We start from the raw sequence: 20,121 nt of genomic DNA, 5'->3' as shown, positions 1-20,121 counted from the left end.
CCGGATTTGAACTCAGGTACTCCTGACTCCAGGGCCAGTGCTGTATCCACTGCACCACCTAGCCACCCCACAAGGCTAGATTTCAATCTGGGGCCAGATTGTAAAAGTCTTAAAATGTCAGATCAAGGAGATTATGTTTTATCCCAGAGACAGAAGAGATTTTGAGCAGGCAAGTGATATAGACCTGTGTCAAAGGAATGGCAATTTGGCATTGTGGAAGATGGATTGAAAAGGGGAGAGACTTGAATCAGGGAGACCAATTAGGAGGCTGTTCTAAAGAGTTCAGAAAAAATTTGATGAGAACCTGAATTAGAGGCAGTGAGGGGGTGGTAGCAGATAGACTTGGATGGATGTGCAGATAAGAAGACGAGTTCAAATTTTGTCTCAGATGTGTAAACTTGGACAAATTAAATCATTGCTTGCCCCATAGCTATCTAGTTAGTGTGAAGATAAATGAGATAATATTTTGTAAAGTACTTTGCAAATGTTAAAATGTTACATTAATGCTAACTCACATCCTTCTCTTTCTCCTCCTCCTCCACATCATTATCATTAGCCAGTTAGCTAAGATTCTGGCTTTGTGACTGGCTTTATCAAGAAGAAAATAAATATGAGAAATATTAGAGAAGTAGAATTATCAGATCTTGACAATGGATTGAATATGTGGAACAAAGAAGAGTGAAGAGTCAAAGATGACCAGGAGATTTCAGACTTGGCTGACTGGAAGCATGGTGGTGTCCTTGATGATGATACTTGTCTTTCATTCTTGAAGAAGCCCATGACATCAAGGAGGTGATGCCATGACAAGAAAGGGAATTGAATTTGACTGAGGGGGATATTGTACTAAGTCACCAGCCTTACTTTCTCCTCTAGAGCCATCTGAGTCCAGTGGCCAAATAGGAATCAGGACTACTGAAGAATGCCCTGATTTTAAGGGAATCAGGGTTAAGTGATTTCCTCAGGGTCACATAACTAGTAAGTTAGTAGCTACCACTGGCAGTAGGTAGAATACCAGCCCTGGAGTCAGGGGGACCTGAGTTCACATTTGACCTCAGACATGATTATTGTAAATGTGATAGAATATTGTTATGTCAAAAGTAACAATAAATGAAGAATTCTGAGAAACACAGAAGATTATAGAAACTGATACATAATGAAACAAGCAGAACCAAGAGGAAAATATGATTTCCTTAAGCAAAACAAACTAAATGGAGCCCAACTTTGATGAATTATAATGACCAGTCTTGATCCTAAAAGTTAGGTTTTATAATGAAACATAGATGAGGAAATTACACATACATTTTCAGACAGCCTCCATATTGGTTGGTTTTGCTTACCTTACAAAGGAAAGTGTAATGAGGGTTGAGGGGTATGGGGTGGGGACATATCTGGAAGTGACTATTTTTAAGTACATAATCTTATTTACTAACTTCTCTTAGTGTATTTATGAGTTTTCATTCATGTAGAGGTGGACAGCAAAGTCTTATTCAAATACCCTATCAAAGCATGGGAGTGACCCCTAGTTCTTCACAGATGGAAATATTTGGGGTCTGTATCTTCGGAGAACTGTTTGGCTAAGTATATCACTAGAAGATTGGCTGTCAAGTAATAAAATTTTTTTGACATAGGAAAATTAGGAAAAGGTGTGTTCTTTGGTGAGAAGGTGTTGTATTCTGTTTGATGAGATACATTCAGTTTGAGATGCCCACAATGAAGTAAAATGTACAACAGACAGTTGGTGATATGGAATCAGAATTCTGGAGAGTGATGATCTGATGAGATCACTGAAAGAGTATATAGACAAAAGAGAAAAAGTCCCAGGGCAGAGTCTTTGGGTGAGGGAGGTTTAAACTTACATAAAGGTAAATGGAAACTGATAAGGAGGAAACAGATAGGAAGAGAATCAGGAGAAAGCAATGTCATGGAAATCCAGGGAGTTATACTTCTAGGATGGAGTAGTCAACAATGAATACAAGATGGAGAGAGCTGAAGAATGAGGATTGGGAAAGAAGCTCACTGCATTTAGCTGGGGAACTGTTTTAGATGATAGATCAAAGGAGTAAGTTTTCAGGGGAGATAGGAGGGATGGGATCAAGGGTATCAATAGAGAGGGGCCTCCTTTTCTTTTTCTTTTCTTTTTTTGCAAGAGAAATGGGGTTAAGTGGCTTGCCCAAGGCCACACAGCTAGGTAATTACCAATTTGAACCCAGGTACTCCTGACTCCAGGGCCAGTGCTTTATCCACTGCACCACCTAGCTGCCCCGGGGCCTCCTTTTCCTAAGAGATTTAATGCAAACTTTCCCAGTCTAGCACCCAGTCTGTGGCCTCAATACTGAATTTATTTGACCTCAATTCAGAGCCAAATCTTTGTAATAGGTAGAAAGAGTAGCTCCTTGTAGGGTGTCTGTACCAGTGCCATAATTGAATCTAGTTGGCACCTCCCTGGGAGTGTGACATTTCCAACTGGCAACTTGGCACTAGTAGTCTCTTATCTTCACTTTCAAACACTCAACCAGGGAGCTGAGATAAGGTAACCCACATAGGCAGAAAGAATGGCATCCTTTCTGTCCCCTTTTCTTCTCAGAGGAGAAGAAATGGAACTAGAGGAGAAGGAATACTAATGATATTGCTGTTAAGCGTCTGTGATCTTGTCAGTCTATCTTCCTCACTCAGACAAATCAGAATCCTTTGGGCTCTTAATAGAAGACTATAATGCATTGTGATGGCCCAAAGTATTTTTGCCTCATGACCATCTCTCTAGCAAAATATGTGATGCTCTGCATTTGCAGTCAGAGGATTCTGGTTCAAATCCTGACTGCCTTGTGTGATCTGTGTGACTTTGGGCCAATGATATTATTTCTTGGCCTTATTTATTTCATCTGTAAAATGAGAGGAAAGGACTAGATGAACTCCGAGGTCCCTTTCAGTTCCAAATCTTATGATACTAAAATTTGAAAGAATGAAAACACATTTGAGTGATTATTATGTGCTAAGATGTGCTAAATATTGGGAATACAAATATATATGTTTATGGGTATATTATATATGTGTATATGTAAATGAGACTGTCCTTTTTCTTAAGGAGCTCATTCCTTAACGGAAGGGAGCAAAATATATAGGACAGTTCATCTGTAAGGCAAGATAAAAAGATCAGGATTTCTAAGAGTCAGCAATTAGGTAGATGACAAACCCTTGAGGGTCTTTGACTATAATCAGGTCAGATGATGGCACCTAGGTGTCTGGAGGACATAGCAGCAGAGCAAGTGGTAGGGTCAAATAGGTTTTAGGATACATGACAGAATTTGGTGGGGCTTGATAATCTTGCATCTCACTTGAAGACTTGTAGTTGGTTTCTTCCAGCTCATTCAAGTGATTCTTGGATTGGAATCTTGGCTCCATCACTTCAAAATTTGTTAACTGTTCTGAGGCTTTGCTTTTTCATTTGTAAAATGCATATAATAATACCTATGCTAGCTTGTGAGGCTTAAATGAAATTATGTATATATTTATATATGCATATATATAAAGGATTTTGTAAATATCAGCAATGCTAATAATACTGTTATTATTGTTAGATGTACTACCTCTCCTCTGTCCCCTAAATTCAAAGTCTGTCTCTTGAAGTTTCATTGGAGGATGTCCAACCATTTTCAAGGTGATTACCATCTGGGAAAGTTTTTGCTTCAGAAACCAGTATCCTCTGGTGGAAATGGGGAACCATGTATATGTTGGGGGTTGGGAGGGAAGCCCAGAACAGTATGCTCCATGGTTTCCTAATTCCCCCCTTCTGACCACTGTTCTATCAGGCACATCATCCGGCAGCTGTGCATAAGGTTGACTGCTTGCCAAGGACTCAGGGAGGGGGCTCCTTATCACAGGGGCTGGATCTGAGCCTTGAACTCTGAGCTCTGGCTCTTTTCCTGAGTCTTTTGTTCCCTAACATCTTATATCCTTACTGTGTGGGGAAATGTAATAGCATGGTTTTGGTTGGTTCTTTTCTCCCCTGAGAGCTGCTTTTAGACAAAGAACATTCAGACTATTTCAGAAGTAATCAAGAATTTCCCTGGTATCTTCTGGGAAATCCTCATCTTGGTCTGGGAAGGAAATGGCAATGTCTTGAGTCCCTGGAAACTCTGCCGAAGATTCTTATATCAGTGCCAGAATCCTATGGTCAGGCTTATTTACCTGAGTCAAGGGGTTATCCTGGGGAGAATTCTTAGACCTAATGGAAAGGTTTTAGAAGATAAAAGCATTTCAAAACATTACCAAGGAGCTGCAAACTGTCTTTGGCATTTCTAAAGCTTCTTATCCTTAAATTTTCCTTGATCCACTTTTTAAATTTTTAGCATCAGATTCAGTTTGAGGGAGTTAACTGAGAACTTCACAGTGGCCAAGATTTCTTTTCCATTCATACCTACTTTTTTTCTCTGTTGCCATTCAAAATCAATCCAAAGATCCCTTTTTTGTATTCATTCTACTGTGAAATCTTTCTTCTAGTACCTTACTCAGTGTTCTTTTCCTTCCTACAGCTTCTAATCTTCTACTTATGCAGAAATAATCCCCAGATTGATCTAGCTCCTTTTCTGTCCTATCTCCTTGCCCATCTGTAATTCCAGTCTTTGATCTTTCTTTTCCCTAGCAATAACTTCTGACCCTGAGAACCCCGCATGAACCATTGAAGGACCTTCAGGGTGAGCAGAAGGCACAATAGACTAGAGCTATGATCATCTCACCACCTTTTCTGGCTCTTTTGTGGCCAATTTCCACAGGGATGAAAATAAAGTAGGATACTCAATAGTACCTCCTGATGCAACCTATCAGGTGTTAAAATGGTACAAAAATAAAGACTGGGAAGAACCCAATTTTTTTAAAAAAGTCAATCCAGAAAGGTTAAAGGGACATTTTGTTGGGTGATGGGGAGAGAAGAAAGTAGCAAACTTGTGGGTGCTACTCAGTGATGGGATTCAAATAAATTAACGACTGGTTCACTGAACTCAGTATAAACTTAGGTATCTCTTCTGCCAAACTGGTGACTGAATCCCACCACTGGTGCTGCTTAATATTACAGAGTGGAGCAGACAGGGGAAAGAGCAAAAAATTAGGCAGTTTTGATATGGGAAAAGGGATAAGAAGTAGGAATGAATCACCAGTAAATGGAAAGGAGTAGAGAGATACTTGGGAAAATACTGTATCTGGGAGATTCAAGGTTGACTTAAAGGGGGTCGGGTCTGAGATGATTTGAATATGCTCTATGGTCAAGTGATTTGCTTCTGTCAGTTGAATCAACAATATGGGTATTTTTTTTTTTTTTGATAGGGAAATAGCTCTGGGCTGTCATGGTGTAAAGAAACATTCAGGTTAAGAACTGAAATCCTCTGAAGTCAGGAAATGCCTGGGGGAGGATCTGTGTAGCAACAGGACCCAGGTCTCCTGCAAGGCTGTAGGATTGCTTAGTCCTGTTTTTCAGGACCTGCACACTCTTGGGGATGTTTTTCTAGCTGTTAAAGCTGAATCATAACATGCACAGGCTGTGCCAACCAGCTGAGATAATAACAGTAACAATAATAGCCAGTGTTTATCTAGAGGGCTATTCCTGTCCTCCCTCCATGTATCCTCCAGCATACTTTCTTCCCTGCCCCCTTTATATTCAAAGAGAAAATCTCTTTACATTCAAAATCTTGTCCATTTCCTTGACTTTGTTGAGGATTATTTCCCTTTATTTTCATATAGGGATATGAAATGAAGAGATTAATACACTGATATTAATACATTGGTGATGCTGCTGATAACTAAGAAGTGAGGAAGTGGGGTATAAAAGAATAGGATATTTGGAGTCTGATCTCTGGACTTGAATCCTTAATTCTGTCATTTCTCTCAGCTTCTGTTTTCTCATCTGTAAAATGGGAATAATAACAGCACCTACCTCACAGGGTTGTTGAGAGACTCAAATGTCACCACAGCTATAAAAAGAACATTATAAACCTTGAAACTATACAAATATTAGTGATGATGATGATGATGATGATGATGATGATGATAATGATTGGTTGTCTCCTCTGCATGAAGGGGATAATAAGACTTGCAGAAACACTTGTTGAGAAGAAAGTACATAATTATCAACTTTAAATGCTACATAAAGTTATTTTTAGGAGCAATATTCACAGAGTTTCTGCCTCAAATCCTTCCCAATTGGTCAGGTTAGCTCTGGTCAAACAAACCAAGAGTGGGGAGGGATAGGTACAATGATCTCAATTCCCACCAGTTATAATATTCAATTAAATTAAAAAAAGAACTTGGTATTTTTTTAAAATTTTATTTTTTCCCCTAAATGTACCCCTCTACCCTAACAAGTAAGTTGTTCTTTGTCACAAAGATTTTTTTTTAAAAAAACAGTTCAGCCAAGCAAATAGATTGATTTCTACAATAAATGTAATGTTCCATAACCATTGTCTTCTATCTCTGCAAAGAAGGGAAGGAGGTACATCCAACTCTGAAGATGGTGCAATGACTTATCTCTTTCTGCTGGAGAAATTTCTTCTTATTACTTCTATAAGAACCTAGATTACGGGGCAGCTAGGTGGTGCAGTGGATAAAGCGCTGGCCTTGTAGTCTGGAGTATCTGGGTTCAAATCCAGTCTCAGACACTTAATAATTACCTAGCTGTGTGGCCTTGGGCAAGCCACTTAACTCCATTTGCCTTGCAAAAACCTAAAAAAAAAAAAAAGAACCTAGATTAGGAGAAACCAGGAAACCCTCAGTCACTCTCAGGTTCTGGGTTAATTCTCTGGAACAGATTAATCTTTGTTTTAGATTAGTATATACCAAGACTTCCTCTTCTTCTCCCTAAGTCACCAGGAGATTCTGTTCATTGCCCATTTCCAATCATGCTTTCTTTTGGCACTGTTAGCCACATTGGCTCTGGAAAACAGGAGCCAAGGACCCATCATGAACAGACCAGATTCTCTGTTCCTCTGCCAGTTTCTTATACTACTAGTAATTTGCTTACATGCATTAAAGCTCAGTAATAGCTCTGTATGCAGTTTTGGAACCAAATTTCTTCCCTAGTAGTTATTGTTTAGCTTTGTGGACCTTTTCATTGCAGGTGTGGATGGATGCAGGTACCCAGATCTTCTTCTCTTATGCCATCTGTCTGGGATGTCTGACAGCCCTGGGCAGCTACAACAAGTATCACAACAACTGTTACAGGTAACTTGGGAAGTGAGTCTCTAGACATATTTTGTCTTTCTATTTATCCCTGTCTCTTGTCATCCCCCTACCATTAATGAAACAAGATTCCCTCTCTCCCTTGATCTTTTATCCTTGTGTTTGACTTCTCTTGTCCTTTTATTATTGCTTAACTTGTGCTAGAGGTACTGTTGACTTATTCCTATAATAAGATTGTAAACTTCCCAGAGTAGGGACTAGGTATAACTCATTTTTGTGCCTCTCACGGTGCCATTTACCTAAATGTAACTGATAATGAAAGATAATTTAAAGAATAAAAACAGCAACAACAATCCCTTTTAACTTTTGCATGAGAACAGAGAAAACAAATTATGCCTGCTATCCCAAAATTAAACAAGCAAATCTTAAAAAATTTTACTGACTTCAATCATCTATGTAGCAAACTAGCAAGAAGATTTTAGTCAAGGATTTATAGAGTTGAACAATAGTTGATAATCTGAAATCTGAATTCACTTTTCAGTTTATGCCTATTCAGTGCTTTATACATTTTTGGTATGGACACATTTTGGCTCTAGATCTGTAGTTTCATGGTTTAGGAAATTTCTTGGTGAGGAAACTCATTTGCCTACTACGCATCAGCAGCTGTTTGGCAGTTTATAATTGAGGGTTGGGGCACTGAGAGATTAAATGATTTGTCTAGGATCAAATGGCCTGTGTTGTCAGAAGTAAGCCTTGGAACCAGATCTTTCTGATTCTGAAGCCACTTTCTAGCTACTACTTTATACATAGTAAGCACATAATAAGAGATTTTTTAATATAACAGAATTGTCCCTCCAGCAAGGTACTATACCAAGGACAATTTGGAAGAATCTACCAACTTAGTAAAATTTCCTTCATCTTCGTTCTATTTCTTCTAGTTGTATGTGAAATAAAACAAACCTTCTTTGGAATGAGGTAATTATTAAGATCTGGGAACCCACGATATTGGAAGAGCAGCCTAACTAGCAGGGGTATGGTACTCTTGAACAAAGTCTTCAGGTTTGAGAGGCAGAGTTGCTTTTGTTGTTCACTCATTTTGGTCATGTCTGACTCTTCATCACCTCATTTGGGTTTTTCTTGGAGAGATACTGAAGTGGTTTGCCATTTCCTTTTCTACCTAATTTTACAGATGGAACAAAACCGAGGTTAAGGGTTAAGGGACTTGCTTAGGGTTGCACAACTAGAAAGTGTCTAAGGTCAGATTTGAACTCAAGTCTTCCTGATTCCAGGATTGATGCTCTATCTACTGTGCCACCTAACTGCTGCTGCTGGAAACCAAGTCTAAGTCATTTGCTTTGTATATCATCCACAGAAGATATTTCAACTGGGACAATTCTCTTTTCACCCCCAGTACCTACTACAGGGGTGGGCTGAAGCTAGCTCTTAATGGCTCATAAAGTTAATTATTAATTTTTCAGAGTGAACATTTATATCTCTGAAACTGGCACATGTTACAAATTAGGGCTTGATTTATTGGGGTTTTTTTTTGACAATTTAGACTTTAGAAAAGTAATAGAAAAGTGTTAATAATTTAGATTAAAAAATTTTTTTTTTGGTTTTTGCAAGGCAGTGGGGTTAAAGTGACTTGCCCAAGGTCACATGGATAGGTAATAAGTATCTGAGGTCAGTCACATTTGAATTCAGGTCCTTCTGACTCCAGGACCTATGCTCTATCCATTGTGCCATCTAGCTGCCCCTAGATTATGTTTAAAAGTATCTTGTATTTATACTTGTTTTTTGGATAGACGGTTGTTAAATATTTACTACTAGCACATCCATAACTCTGTACCACCTTTTACTACTATGTAACTATTTGTAAAGCAAATAAGTTTTAATATTAGTTGAAATAAAATGAATCTAGTATTGTCTTAAAAATTCATGTCATCTGTTCTAAACTTAAATTGAAATTCTGTTTTGGATAATCCATGAGATAGAAAACTTGCTGAGTTTGGAGTTAAAAGACTAAAAACCGAGAAGTTCATATCCTGACTCTGCTTTTACTAACTGGGTCACCTTGGACAATTCATAGATCATCCAGATATTTTTTAGATAATTAAAAAGCATTATTAAACATCTATTATGTACTAGATACCATAGTAGGCAGGGTGATCAAAAGACAAAGCTGGTTGAATTGATATTTAGATAATTATGAAGCATCTATTTATTATTAAAAATCTTTATCTATAGTATTTATGCAATTTTGGGCAAATTGCTTAATCCTCTGATTTCTTCATCCTTAAAATGAAAGAACTGAACCAGATGACCTTTGATATCCCTTTTAGCTTTAAATCTATAATTGAACTTGTGTAAGAATCAATCTTTTTCCTGAGGTCCAGAAGCTAACTAGCTGTGCTAGTTCTAGTGGATGCAAAGGTCAATAAGAGATAACCCTTGCTCTCTAGGAGATTACAATCCAGTGAGGAGTTTCTATAGGTACACAATACCATAATGGAAAGAGTCGGAGATTTTGAGTCAAAGGACCTAATTTCTGATTTTGACTGCCTCTTATCACCTGTGTTACTTGGAGGAAGTTATTTGCCCTGAGACTCATTTTCTTCACCTGTCAAATATGGGGGTTCTGATGATAGGACCTCTGAGGTTTCTTCTAGGCCTAAATTCTATGATCTGTTTTCTTACTTTGATGGATCTAAGAAGCCATGAATATGAGCAAATATTTACCTAGTGAAGATGGCAACTATAACACATTCTATCTGATTCATTTTGAGGCTTCCATCAATTCTCTCTCTAGGAGATGTCTCATATTCCCATCTGAGGTTTTAAATTTGGAGTCTGTGAACTTTTTTGAAAAAAAAAAAGATTTGATAACTGTATTTCAACACAAATGATTTACTTTGTGATCCTCTGTATTTTATTTTATGCATTTGGAAACATTCCGAGAAAGGATTCATAGACTTTACCAGTTCTAGGACACCAAAAAAGTTCAGAACTCCTACTCTAGCTCATCAATAACTGGTTGGTTACTAGGTGATGGATTCTTTTATGTACATGATCTGTGCTCAAATAACTATTATTTGAAATGAAATCTAAGCCCTTGGAGTGGTGCAAAACTCTGCAAGACATATAAGGAGAGATTACTTCCAGTTGTGGGGGTCAGGAAAGTCTTCCTGGAGGAGATGGCACTTGGGTATTGAAGGGACTTTTTATTATTAATTTCTTTAATTCAGTTTAACAACCTCTTATTAAGTAGGTAAACATGTACAAGACTTTACCAATAGCTCCCCCTTCACCAAAAAAGCCAAGACAGTGGGTAAATCTCTAACCTCAAGGGGTTTATAGTCTACTTGATGTTTAAATATAATTGGATGTTTGTCTTTTTCAGGAAGGTGATTAACTATACTCCTCCTACTTCTGCCTCTTTCTTTCCTGCAGGGACTGCATCTCACTATGCTTCCTGAACAGTGGCACCAGCTTTGTGGCCGGTTTTGCAATCTTTTCTATTCTGGGCTTCATGTCTCAGGAGCAGGGGGTGCCCATATCTGAGGTGGCAGAGTCAGGTGAGTGGCACTGTACTGGTTGTGGCACAGGGTGAACCTGAGCACTGATGTAGGGTCAGCTCTGACACCTGCAGTTGTCTCTAATCAGGAAGATTCTTGCCAACTGGGACTTTCCTGTGGAAGTCTCAACAATGCCCACTAACCTTGCCAGATTGGGAAAACTGCAGTTTAAGCCATCTCTAACTAGAGAGAAGTTGAGGAATATTAGTCTAAGGTTTAGGAAGAACAAAGGGTAGCCTGTAGTATGTATATTCAATGAACATTTATTAAGTGCCTACTATATGCTGATATAAAAAGGGGGGAAAGTGCAAAACAAGGAGTTCCAAGATAAATAGAGGATGCAAAATTCAAATAATTATATACAAAGATTATATAGAAAAGATAAATTGGAAATTTTCTGAGAGTGGAGGCACTAACTTTAAGGAAGATTGGGAAAGGCAGAAAGTAGGACTCTAGCAAAGACTTGAATGAAGCCAGGAAAGCCAGAAGGAATAGATGAAGTTGGGAGGGCATTCCAGACATGGAAGAAAATCATTGAAAATGTTTGGATTTGAGAGATGGAATGTCAGGTAGGAGATATAAGAATACTAGGAAGGTAGGAAGGGGCCAGCTTATGGTAGAGGATTTTAATAATAATTCTTGTTTGAGCAAGAATTTATATTTGATACTGGAGATGATAGGGAGCTCCCGGAGCTGGAGAGGATGGCATTCTCACATATGTGGATCAGTTTGACAGGGAAATAGAGGATAAATTAAAGGAGTAGGACTTCAAGGAAGAGAGACTAACCAGCAGGTTGAGTTGGCAAGAAGGGCATATAGAAGAGATATTAGGAAGGTAGAAATGATAAGACTTGGCACTGACTGGGTATGAGGGGGTGAGATTGAGGAGTCCAGAAGGACCCTAAGCTTCAAGCCTGGGTGACTGGGAGGGTGGTGGTGGTACCCTTGACAGTAATGATATAGAAAAGGGGGAGGATTTAGAAGAAAGATAATGAATTCAGTTTTGGATCTGACATGAGCTATCCAGATGGAGATGTGCAATAATCAATGGAGATGTGAGATTTGGAGATCAGGTGAGAGCTTAGGATAGACAAATAGATTTGAGAATCACATCCATAGAGATGATGTATAGGTGCAGTAATGCTATCTAACTTATACATAGTGTACTTTCTTTGAAAAGGTCAGATAGTATAGTGGAAAGAGCAGTGGTCTAAGAGCCTGAGAATCAGAAGACTTGAGTCTGGCCACTGGTAACTATTGTGTTGTCACAATTCTAGTTTCTGCATCTCTCTGGGTCTCAGTTTTCCTTACCTGTCAAATGAGGGGGGATTAGATTAAAAAAATAATCACTTAAAAAGTCCATTTTGTGATTCTTTAACCTCCATCTACCTCAGTTTTAGGGATAGAAGCAGGAGAATGTGGGAGATGATCCCGTGGGAGTATAGTGACTAGACAAATGATTAGCATTTTAGGATCTTAGATTAGAGTTGGGGATAAGGAAGGTTTACAGAGACCACAGAGTCTAATCTCTTCATTTGACTTATTGAAAAACTGAGCCAAGAGACACCAAATGGCAGATTCATATTTCAAACCAGAACTTCTGTTTCCAAATCAGACTCCTTCCCTAAGTAAGCCACACAGCCTCCTTCTCTTGGATGGTGCAGATTTGGAGGGGTCAGATTTCATACATATACAGATTTGCTGATTTTAAATGGGGAAGTTTTTGGAGTTAAACATTCCTTGTATTTTCTCTTCTGTTGACCCTCATCCTCTTTCCAAGACTAGACTTTTATTTTTCTTCTTGCTATAGGTCCTGGATTGGCATTCATTGCATACCCCAGGGCTGTGGTGATGCTGCCTTTCTCTCCTCTTTGGGCATGTTGTTTCTTCCTCATGGTTGTGCTTCTTGGACTGGATAGCCAGGTATGGTTTATTATGTCTCACCTGAAGACTGAAAAAGAGAGAGAGAGAGAGAGAGAGAGAGAGAGAGAGAGAGAGAGAGAGAGAGAGAGAGAGAGCGAGCGCACATGTGGATGAGTGGAGGAAAGTAAATAGAAGAGATGGAGGGGCATGAGAGGAGAGAACTTTTTGCATAAACTCTAATTGGAGGATGGAGGAGAGAATGACAGAAATGCAGTATCCCTCCTCAGTAGCACTGGGACCTTTGCACATGAGGCCAGGACTAAATGAGGCACAAGATAGTTCATGTGACGAGCACTCTGGGAAAGGATTTGGTTAATCTTGGGGTGAGCTTCTCTTAGAAGTGCTCCTCTTCTCTAATTCTTTTGCTCTATCATCTAGTTTGTGTGCGTGGAGAGTCTAGTGACAGCTCTGGTGGACATGTACCCCAGCATACTTCGAAAGAAGAACCGACGGGAAACGCTTATCCTGGTGATTTCTGTCCTTTCTTACCTCATTGGGCTGATCATGCTCACTGAGGTGAGAGACCAGTGGAGCTACAGAGTGGGATGCACTAGGTCAGACCCAGGGAAGGGCAACCCTCACCAAACAGATGGGGCAAGTTCTTAAGCATTGGGTCTTTCTAGGGAACTTATGGCACCATTGCTTCCTTTTCTTTAATTTGGAGAAATACAAAGTAAAGATTCTACCATAGACCATCATAGTGATCTGAGAAATGTAATGAAAGGAGATGACTTGGGTGATCTTGGAAGAAGGAAGCCTGAATATCAGACCTGGCAAGAAATGTGACTAGTGAGAGCTCACCTCCCTGATCCTGGAGATAGAGGGTTTCAGGACCCAGAGTTGGTGCCCTAGCAAAGTCACATCTTCTTTACCCAAGTCAAGCTTCAAGAGGAAAAAGGGACTTTTATTCTATGTGATAGTCTAAGGAAGTAGGAAATAGAGGGGTCTTGTCATCCCTTAATTGAGGGCCTCTTAAATACATTCCAGTTCTAAATCTCTGATCCTTTGGTAATGAAGAGAGATTTCCTATATGTCTTCTTCCCCTCAGAAAGAAAAGAACCAGCTGGTCTTAGAATATCTGAACAAATGTCCAGACACTTTCAACTGTAATCTGACCCTGGCTAAATGACTATATGATGGCAGCAGTGACCTCTTCTAATCCAAGTCCACTGAAAGACAAGAGTGTCTCTGTTTTTATGCCTGTGGACTGAAATAGCCTAAGTGAGGGGATGTCCCATGGGTATAGAAATGAACAGGTATCCCAGAAACCCTGTTCCTCTCTTTCTTCTTTGCCAGGGTGGAATGTATGTGTTTCAGCTGTTTGACTACTATGCGGCAAGTGGCATGTGCCTCTTATTTGTGGCCATCTTTGAGACACTCTGTGTGGCTTGGGTATATGGTGAGTGAACCAAAGAACCCCATCTGTAACCAGGGTTCCCATCAGAGGAGAAACTTGAGCATCTGTTGAGAAGTATCTTTTCCCAGAATTCTTCCAGCAAAGTGGTTGATGTTCTGGACTCTCATGGAGGGGAAGAACCATATCTTGGATGATATCCTCCAGTCTCTAACCTCTATACTAATCTAAATAATATAGATCTCTTTCCTTTCCTCAAAATTCTCTGAGGAAAGAAATTAAACTAGACTTCCTCAACTGCCCCCTTTGACAACTTTGAAAGTCAGGAAGTTATTCTATAAATCTAAAATTATGTTGACCTTGCTGTGGATTAGAGCTATTGCTCCTTGTTGTAAAAACTTTATACTGCCTTGGCATCTCCCAGATTTTTGGGTCCAGTCCATAGTTCCAAATCTGCTGTCCTGAAGCTCCTACCCTAATGCATCTGAGTACAAAGGCATGAAATGAACAATCTCTCTCCCTTATTATTCCCTCCCACCTTCTTGTAGGAGCTGAGAGATTCTATGATAACATTGAAGACATGATTGGCTATCGGCCATGGCCTGTTATCAAATATTGCTGGATATTCCTCACACCAGCTGTATGCACAGTAAGAAAACCTCAGTGGAAGAGGCAATGAAGGGAAGAACCAGTTTCTGGAGGGATCATCATTGCTATCAGGAACAACTTTTCTGATGATCTCAAAGCATTTACATCATAGATCTTAATATTCCTGCCATGTTGACTCAGGAAAGAGTTTCAATTATATGTAGGAGAAAGGGGCTGAGGATAAGAAAAGTTCCATAGATTGTCTGAGACCACAGAGCCAGAATAAGAACCTAGGGGTGGGAGGATAATTCAGTTTTTTTTTGGCTATATTGCTCCAATCTACTAAAAGTACATGGCTAGTCCCCCTGTAGGTGAAGCCTTGAACTGATGAGAAGAAATCACTAATCCTCTGAAAAATTCAGATAAGATTGACTCATGACTCATATGATATCAATACTTAAACAAGTGCAAATAAATGTAGCATAAACAATGGATAGCATAAGTTAAGTGGACTAAAGAAAAACAGTATATTTTGATTCAAGAAAGAATTAATTAGAAAAATATTTCAAGAAGAAAGTAAGTTTTTTAAAATAGTGTATGGAGGTAGGGTGAGGAGAGTTGTTGATTATCAGGGAGACAATTGAGGTGGTGGGGTGGTGTTTGAGTGTCCAGGGGCTGTACCTCCACTGAAGTACCACTGACCTCTTTCCTTTCCCATTCCTTACTTTTAGGCCACCTTCCTTTTCTCTCTGGCCAAGTACACCCCATTGACCTATAACAAGAAGTATACTTACCCATGGTGGGGAGATGCTCTGGGCTGGCTCCTGGCACTGTCCTCCATGATCTGCATCCCTGCCTGGAGTGGTTACAAACTGACAACTCTTAAAGGCTCCCTGAGGGAGGTAGGGAAGGGTAAAGGTAGGGGAGGTGGGCAGGGTGCACTCTAAGGAGCTTTGATTAGGACTTTAAGAAGCATGAAAGTTTGCAGTAAAGTGGAAGGGAAGAAGGCAAAATAGGCAGTCATGTTGACTGTCTTAGTGAGTAGCTAGCTAGCCTGCCTGCCATAATTAGCAGGTTACAACAGAACCAGGGAAATAAGCAGATACTGGTATTAAGGGATCATAGGCTAATAATTGGAAGGTACCTTAGAGACCATCTAGTTCAATTCATATAAAAAATATGAATCTTCTCTTTTCAAAATCCTTGATGGGATATCCAGTTCATTCTTGATTACTTTTAGTGAAGAAGTTATTGTCCTCCAAGGCAACCTTTTTCAGTTTTGGATGTTTCTAATAGTTAGGAAGGTTCTTCCTTATATTGACCTGAAATCTACCTTCCCATAACTTCCAACCATTAGTTTTTATTCTGAGGACAAGTCAAAAAAATCTATCTGTTCTGGAAGAGTCACATAGAAATTTAAAGATAGTGATTATAAATCACTCTGTCCCCATTCTAGTCTCTTCTTTCTAAACATGCACATGATTCACTTTCTAGGTTCTTTTCTTCTTCCTCTTTCTGTCATGTCAATGTCCCTTCCAACTAGGGGCCATCTCCAGTTGTCCTGATGTATATCTTGCCCCTGGATGAAGATGACTAGAAAAGGGAATGAGGCTGGTGACTTTGTACAGTCCTGCTTAACTTAAATCCAATTTACTTTCAAGTCATGGCATCAGCTCTCTGATATCATGGTTCTCTTCCAGAATGAAGGACAAGCAACAAGTCCCTTTCAAATACATCAAAAATTCGTATTTGTTTATTGGGGTCTGCCAGGACATACTATTGAATGTTGAGATTACATTTCCCACAAAACCTCCAGGTAGTCTGCATTGGTCAAGATGAGAAATAAATCTGTGATTATGAGGATGGGTTTAAGGAACATACAGTAGATTTGTAGGTCATGGAAGGGGGTGAAGCCAGAGTGTGTGCTTAGATCTGGAGAAGATTCTGGGAGAAATATTTGTGAGATTAGAGGATTGAGCCTGATAAAAGGGAGAGGCAGGGTATCTCACCTCTAAGTATCCTTTCAGAGCCTCTACCTTTTGTCTTCCAGAAAGTCCGCCAGCTCATATGCCCAGAAGAGGACCTGCCCCAGCGGCTGTGTACAGCACCCCCCACACCCTCCACTACTCGGGCAGCACTTCTTAGGCTCACAGAAATCGAGTCCCACTGCTAGAGACCAACTCAGACTGTGACCTGGATTTGCTGGTTTTCCAAAGTTCTGTGTATTCCACTCCCTGGCCTGTCCTAGATTTGACTGCAGAGGGGAGCAGGCAAAATTGCTATACACTTTTTGGAAGAAGGAGTTTTGTAACTACACTCAATCCCACCTCACCAAAGAATCAGAGACAAAAATCCCAGGAGCCTCCTGCACTATTCTTTCTGGGCTGAAAGTCTCTACTCCCTAATGTCAGGCCTGGTGGAAGAGGAAAGAACTGAGTGCAAATTAAGCCTTCAACTACTTAAGGGAAGGGAACCTTTTTTTGGAGGGTGGGGTAGAGTGTTTAGAGACTTTTTTTTTAAAAAAGGTTTCTCTCCCTTCATTCCATTAAATCCACATTTTTGCATTGGTCCTCCTGCAAAAACTCAGCCTTGTCTCTTTTTGTTTAATCCTTTCATCCTGTTTTCCTGATTTCCTTGCTTCATGAGATTGTTTCTTTCACCCCCATCTCCTTCCCCTAATACATGGAACTTGTAGGAATAGGAGGGAGCTAGGGGTTATGAGGTCTCCCAGTTCCCATGCCTTTCACCACAAAATAAAAGCTGATTAGTTTTGCTCTCTCTCTTTTGTGCATTAACATCACATCTATCCTGAAATTTCAAAGTCCTTCCCTTTATTTTATACCCCTCTTTTTCTTTAAACCTTAAAAAAATCCTTGGGGCACAAGGAATTACAGAAGATATGTCCTATGTCCTTGAGGGATTTTTAATCTAATTGGGAAGATATGACAGATACTGCAGCATGAAGTTGTCATGGCAGAGGGGAGAAAGTCCTAGAGACCTGAGTTCCTGCTTCAGCCACTTCTGCCTTTCCTTCTCTAATTCTTCACAACCCCCTCCCTCTTCCTACCTCAGTTTTCCTTCATGAAGCCTTTATGAGAGAGACGTATAGAGTTTATGAGGTTTCACAGATCTCAAGATTAGATTGGGTGGATGGATAGAATGTTCAACTAACAAATTCTCGGACTATCTTTCCTCTCTTTATTCCTTTGAAATCAGAGGAAAGGTATTGGAGAAGAAGTCCTGGGAAAGTGAAAAACTGATTCTTACACAGGGAAAGTAAAAAGGAAACCTAGTTGCTTTCTTTGGTATTTCTTTATCTTTTTCCATCAACATTTGTCTAGTGCTGACAATGACCCAAGAAGTCAGAATCTTAGAATCAGATGGAACCTCAGAAAAAATCTAGTCCAACTCACTATATAACATTCCTAATAAGTGGTTGTCCAACCTTTCCTAAAGACTTCTCTAAGGGACAATCTGATCCCCATCCTCTAGACTTAGAGACATTCTTTGAGCATATTCTTTGCACCTTCTTTGTCATTTTATTATGTTTATTTATGATTATGTAATATTTAATCTCCTATTTGGGAGGCTCCTTGAAGGCAGGTTCTTGGTTGTTTTTGATCTGGGCCTTGAATGTAAGGGTGAGAATTAGATAAATAGGAGATAGAAGGAATATTTCGGGTGGAAGTAGTAGTGATTAAGAAAGTTATGGTCAGGAGCAGACTAAGGAGTCACAGGTATGATTGTAGTAAAGATAGTGTTTGAGAAATAATTTCCTGTCTCACCCCCTTCTTTTTTCCTTGCCACCTTTGTCATTTAGCTCATCCTTGATTGTCACTAGTGGTTGTCACTGGGGGATTAATATAATTGAAATCACACATGTGTTGTTGATCAGTGATTTTAAATTTCTCTGATCTCAGGGAATAAAAAATATTCTTTCCTATTCCTTCTAAGCTTTTGAGGAGAGTTGGTGAACAGAAAGTACCACAGAAAATAAAAGGATAAGAGAATCCTGTATTCTCCTTAATCCACACACGGGACCTTTAAGAGTTGACTTTCTGCAAGCATTATTCTCTCAACTCCATTGCTTTTTAAATCTTTCCCTAATCTTTTTCCTTCAAATCTCACAAGAATAGAAAATCTGCTAAGGCAGGTTTACAACTGTTAGCCTCAGGTTTCCAATCCTCCTTACTCATGCCCCTGTTCCATTTCACCTCTCTCTCTCTCTCTCTCTCCCTCTCTCTCTCTCTCTCTCTCTGTCTCTCTCTCTCTCCCTCTCCCCCCCAAAAAAGAAGAGCTGTAACAGTGAGGTTACAGGTAGAAATGTGAAAAAAAACAGCTTAGCATTTTGGGAGGCAACAGTAGTATCCAAACTCAACCTCATTGACCTCTCTTTACCACCAGACATAACCACAAGGGGGTGGCACTGCTGCAGCCAGAGCCCTATTTGAGTTCCAACATTATGTGGGCATGGAATTGCTTATATGTCTATAGAAAGAGTTTGAATCCTGTTATGCAAAACTGGATTTCAACTTTACTGCAAAGATACATGTGACAGGACCTGTCCTGTTTTTGCTGGCCAGGGTTCCTACCCCAGAGGAACCTCCTCTAGTATGTATGTATGTATGTCTTCAACCTCTATACTTTTTATTGCAAGGAGGAAAGTGCGTGTATTCTGTTCTCTAGGTCTAAGACAGGTTATTTCAATTTATTTGAGTTAAATGACCTTTTAGTATTGTTTTTGATTACATTATTGGAATAATGGTGTCTATTGTTTTCCTGATTTTGCTTGCTTTCTTCTTTACCGTTCTTATAAGCTTTCCCATGTTTCTCTGAATTCCTCATATTTGTTGTTTCTTACAGTATAATAGTATTCCATTACATTCTCATATCAAAGCTCATACATTCCACAGTTAATAGGCATATACTTTGTTTCCAATTTTTTTAACCTGCAAGAAAAATAATAATTCTATCAATATTTGGTTTCTATGGGAGCTTTCTTTTTTGTCTTTGACCTCCTTTGGATTCATGCTCACTAGTTTCAAACAGAATGAGAAGTAAATAACAAGGAATTAAATCAAGCAACAAGTGCTCACAAAACCCATTTCCCAAACAGCCAGGGACTAGATTTCAAATCAACTTTTCTCTCCTCTCTTCATTGCTTCCAAGGACATCTAAGGAATGGGAAAGGAATGGGATCAATTTGCCCTTTAGATGAATGCTGGAAGATACTCTTGGCTGAACCTGTAAAATCAAAATCCTTGCAGACAATTTTCTACAGAGGAGAAACCTATCATTATTTCTACCAGAAGCAACCCTTGAGCCAGATTCAACTCTCCATTCTCCTTTGATTTTCTTTCTCTCTCTCTCTTTGGTGTTTTTTTCTCCCTACTCCAACTCAGGTTTGCTAGCCCTCTCAAAGTTTGTACTGCCTTGCTATAATTCAGTCCACATCTCCAATGAGCAACAGTACTTGTGTGTGTGTGCACACACACATACTTATATACACAAAGAGAT

The 20,121-nt window shown here is 39.4% G+C and overlaps 1 protein-coding gene across 3 annotated transcripts in view; it reads left to right on the top strand.

Moving 5' to 3' along the window:
* SLC6A13 (solute carrier family 6 member 13) overlaps window positions 1-19,500 on the top strand; it is an 81,798-nt gene extending 62,298 nt beyond the window's left edge. The window contains exons 7-14 of one of the 3 annotated variants that reach the window (XM_074194692.1): window positions 7,103-7,206; window positions 10,615-10,739; window positions 12,550-12,662; window positions 13,041-13,178; window positions 13,959-14,061; window positions 14,565-14,665; window positions 15,336-15,506; window positions 16,655-19,500. In XM_074194692.1, the coding sequence (XP_074050793.1) occupies window positions 7,103-7,206; window positions 10,615-10,739; window positions 12,550-12,662; window positions 13,041-13,178; window positions 13,959-14,061; window positions 14,565-14,665; window positions 15,336-15,506; window positions 16,655-16,777 (978 nt within the window). In that variant the 3' untranslated portion in view covers window positions 16,778-19,500. The remainder of the gene's footprint in view (window positions 1-7,102; window positions 7,207-10,614; window positions 10,740-12,549; window positions 12,663-13,040; window positions 13,179-13,958; window positions 14,062-14,564; window positions 14,666-15,335; window positions 15,507-16,654) is intronic. The other 2 variants (XM_074194691.1, XM_074194690.1) reach the window with 2 other exon arrangements.
* Window positions 19,501-20,121: the final 621 nt, after the last annotated feature.

Source organism: Macrotis lagotis, chromosome 7 (genome assembly GCF_037893015.1).
Source record: "Macrotis lagotis isolate mMagLag1 chromosome 7, bilby.v1.9.chrom.fasta, whole genome shotgun sequence".
NCBI classification, from domain to species: Eukaryota; Metazoa; Chordata; class Mammalia; order Peramelemorphia; family Peramelidae; genus Macrotis; species Macrotis lagotis.
This window is presented reverse-complemented; position numbering and strand designations above follow the sequence as displayed.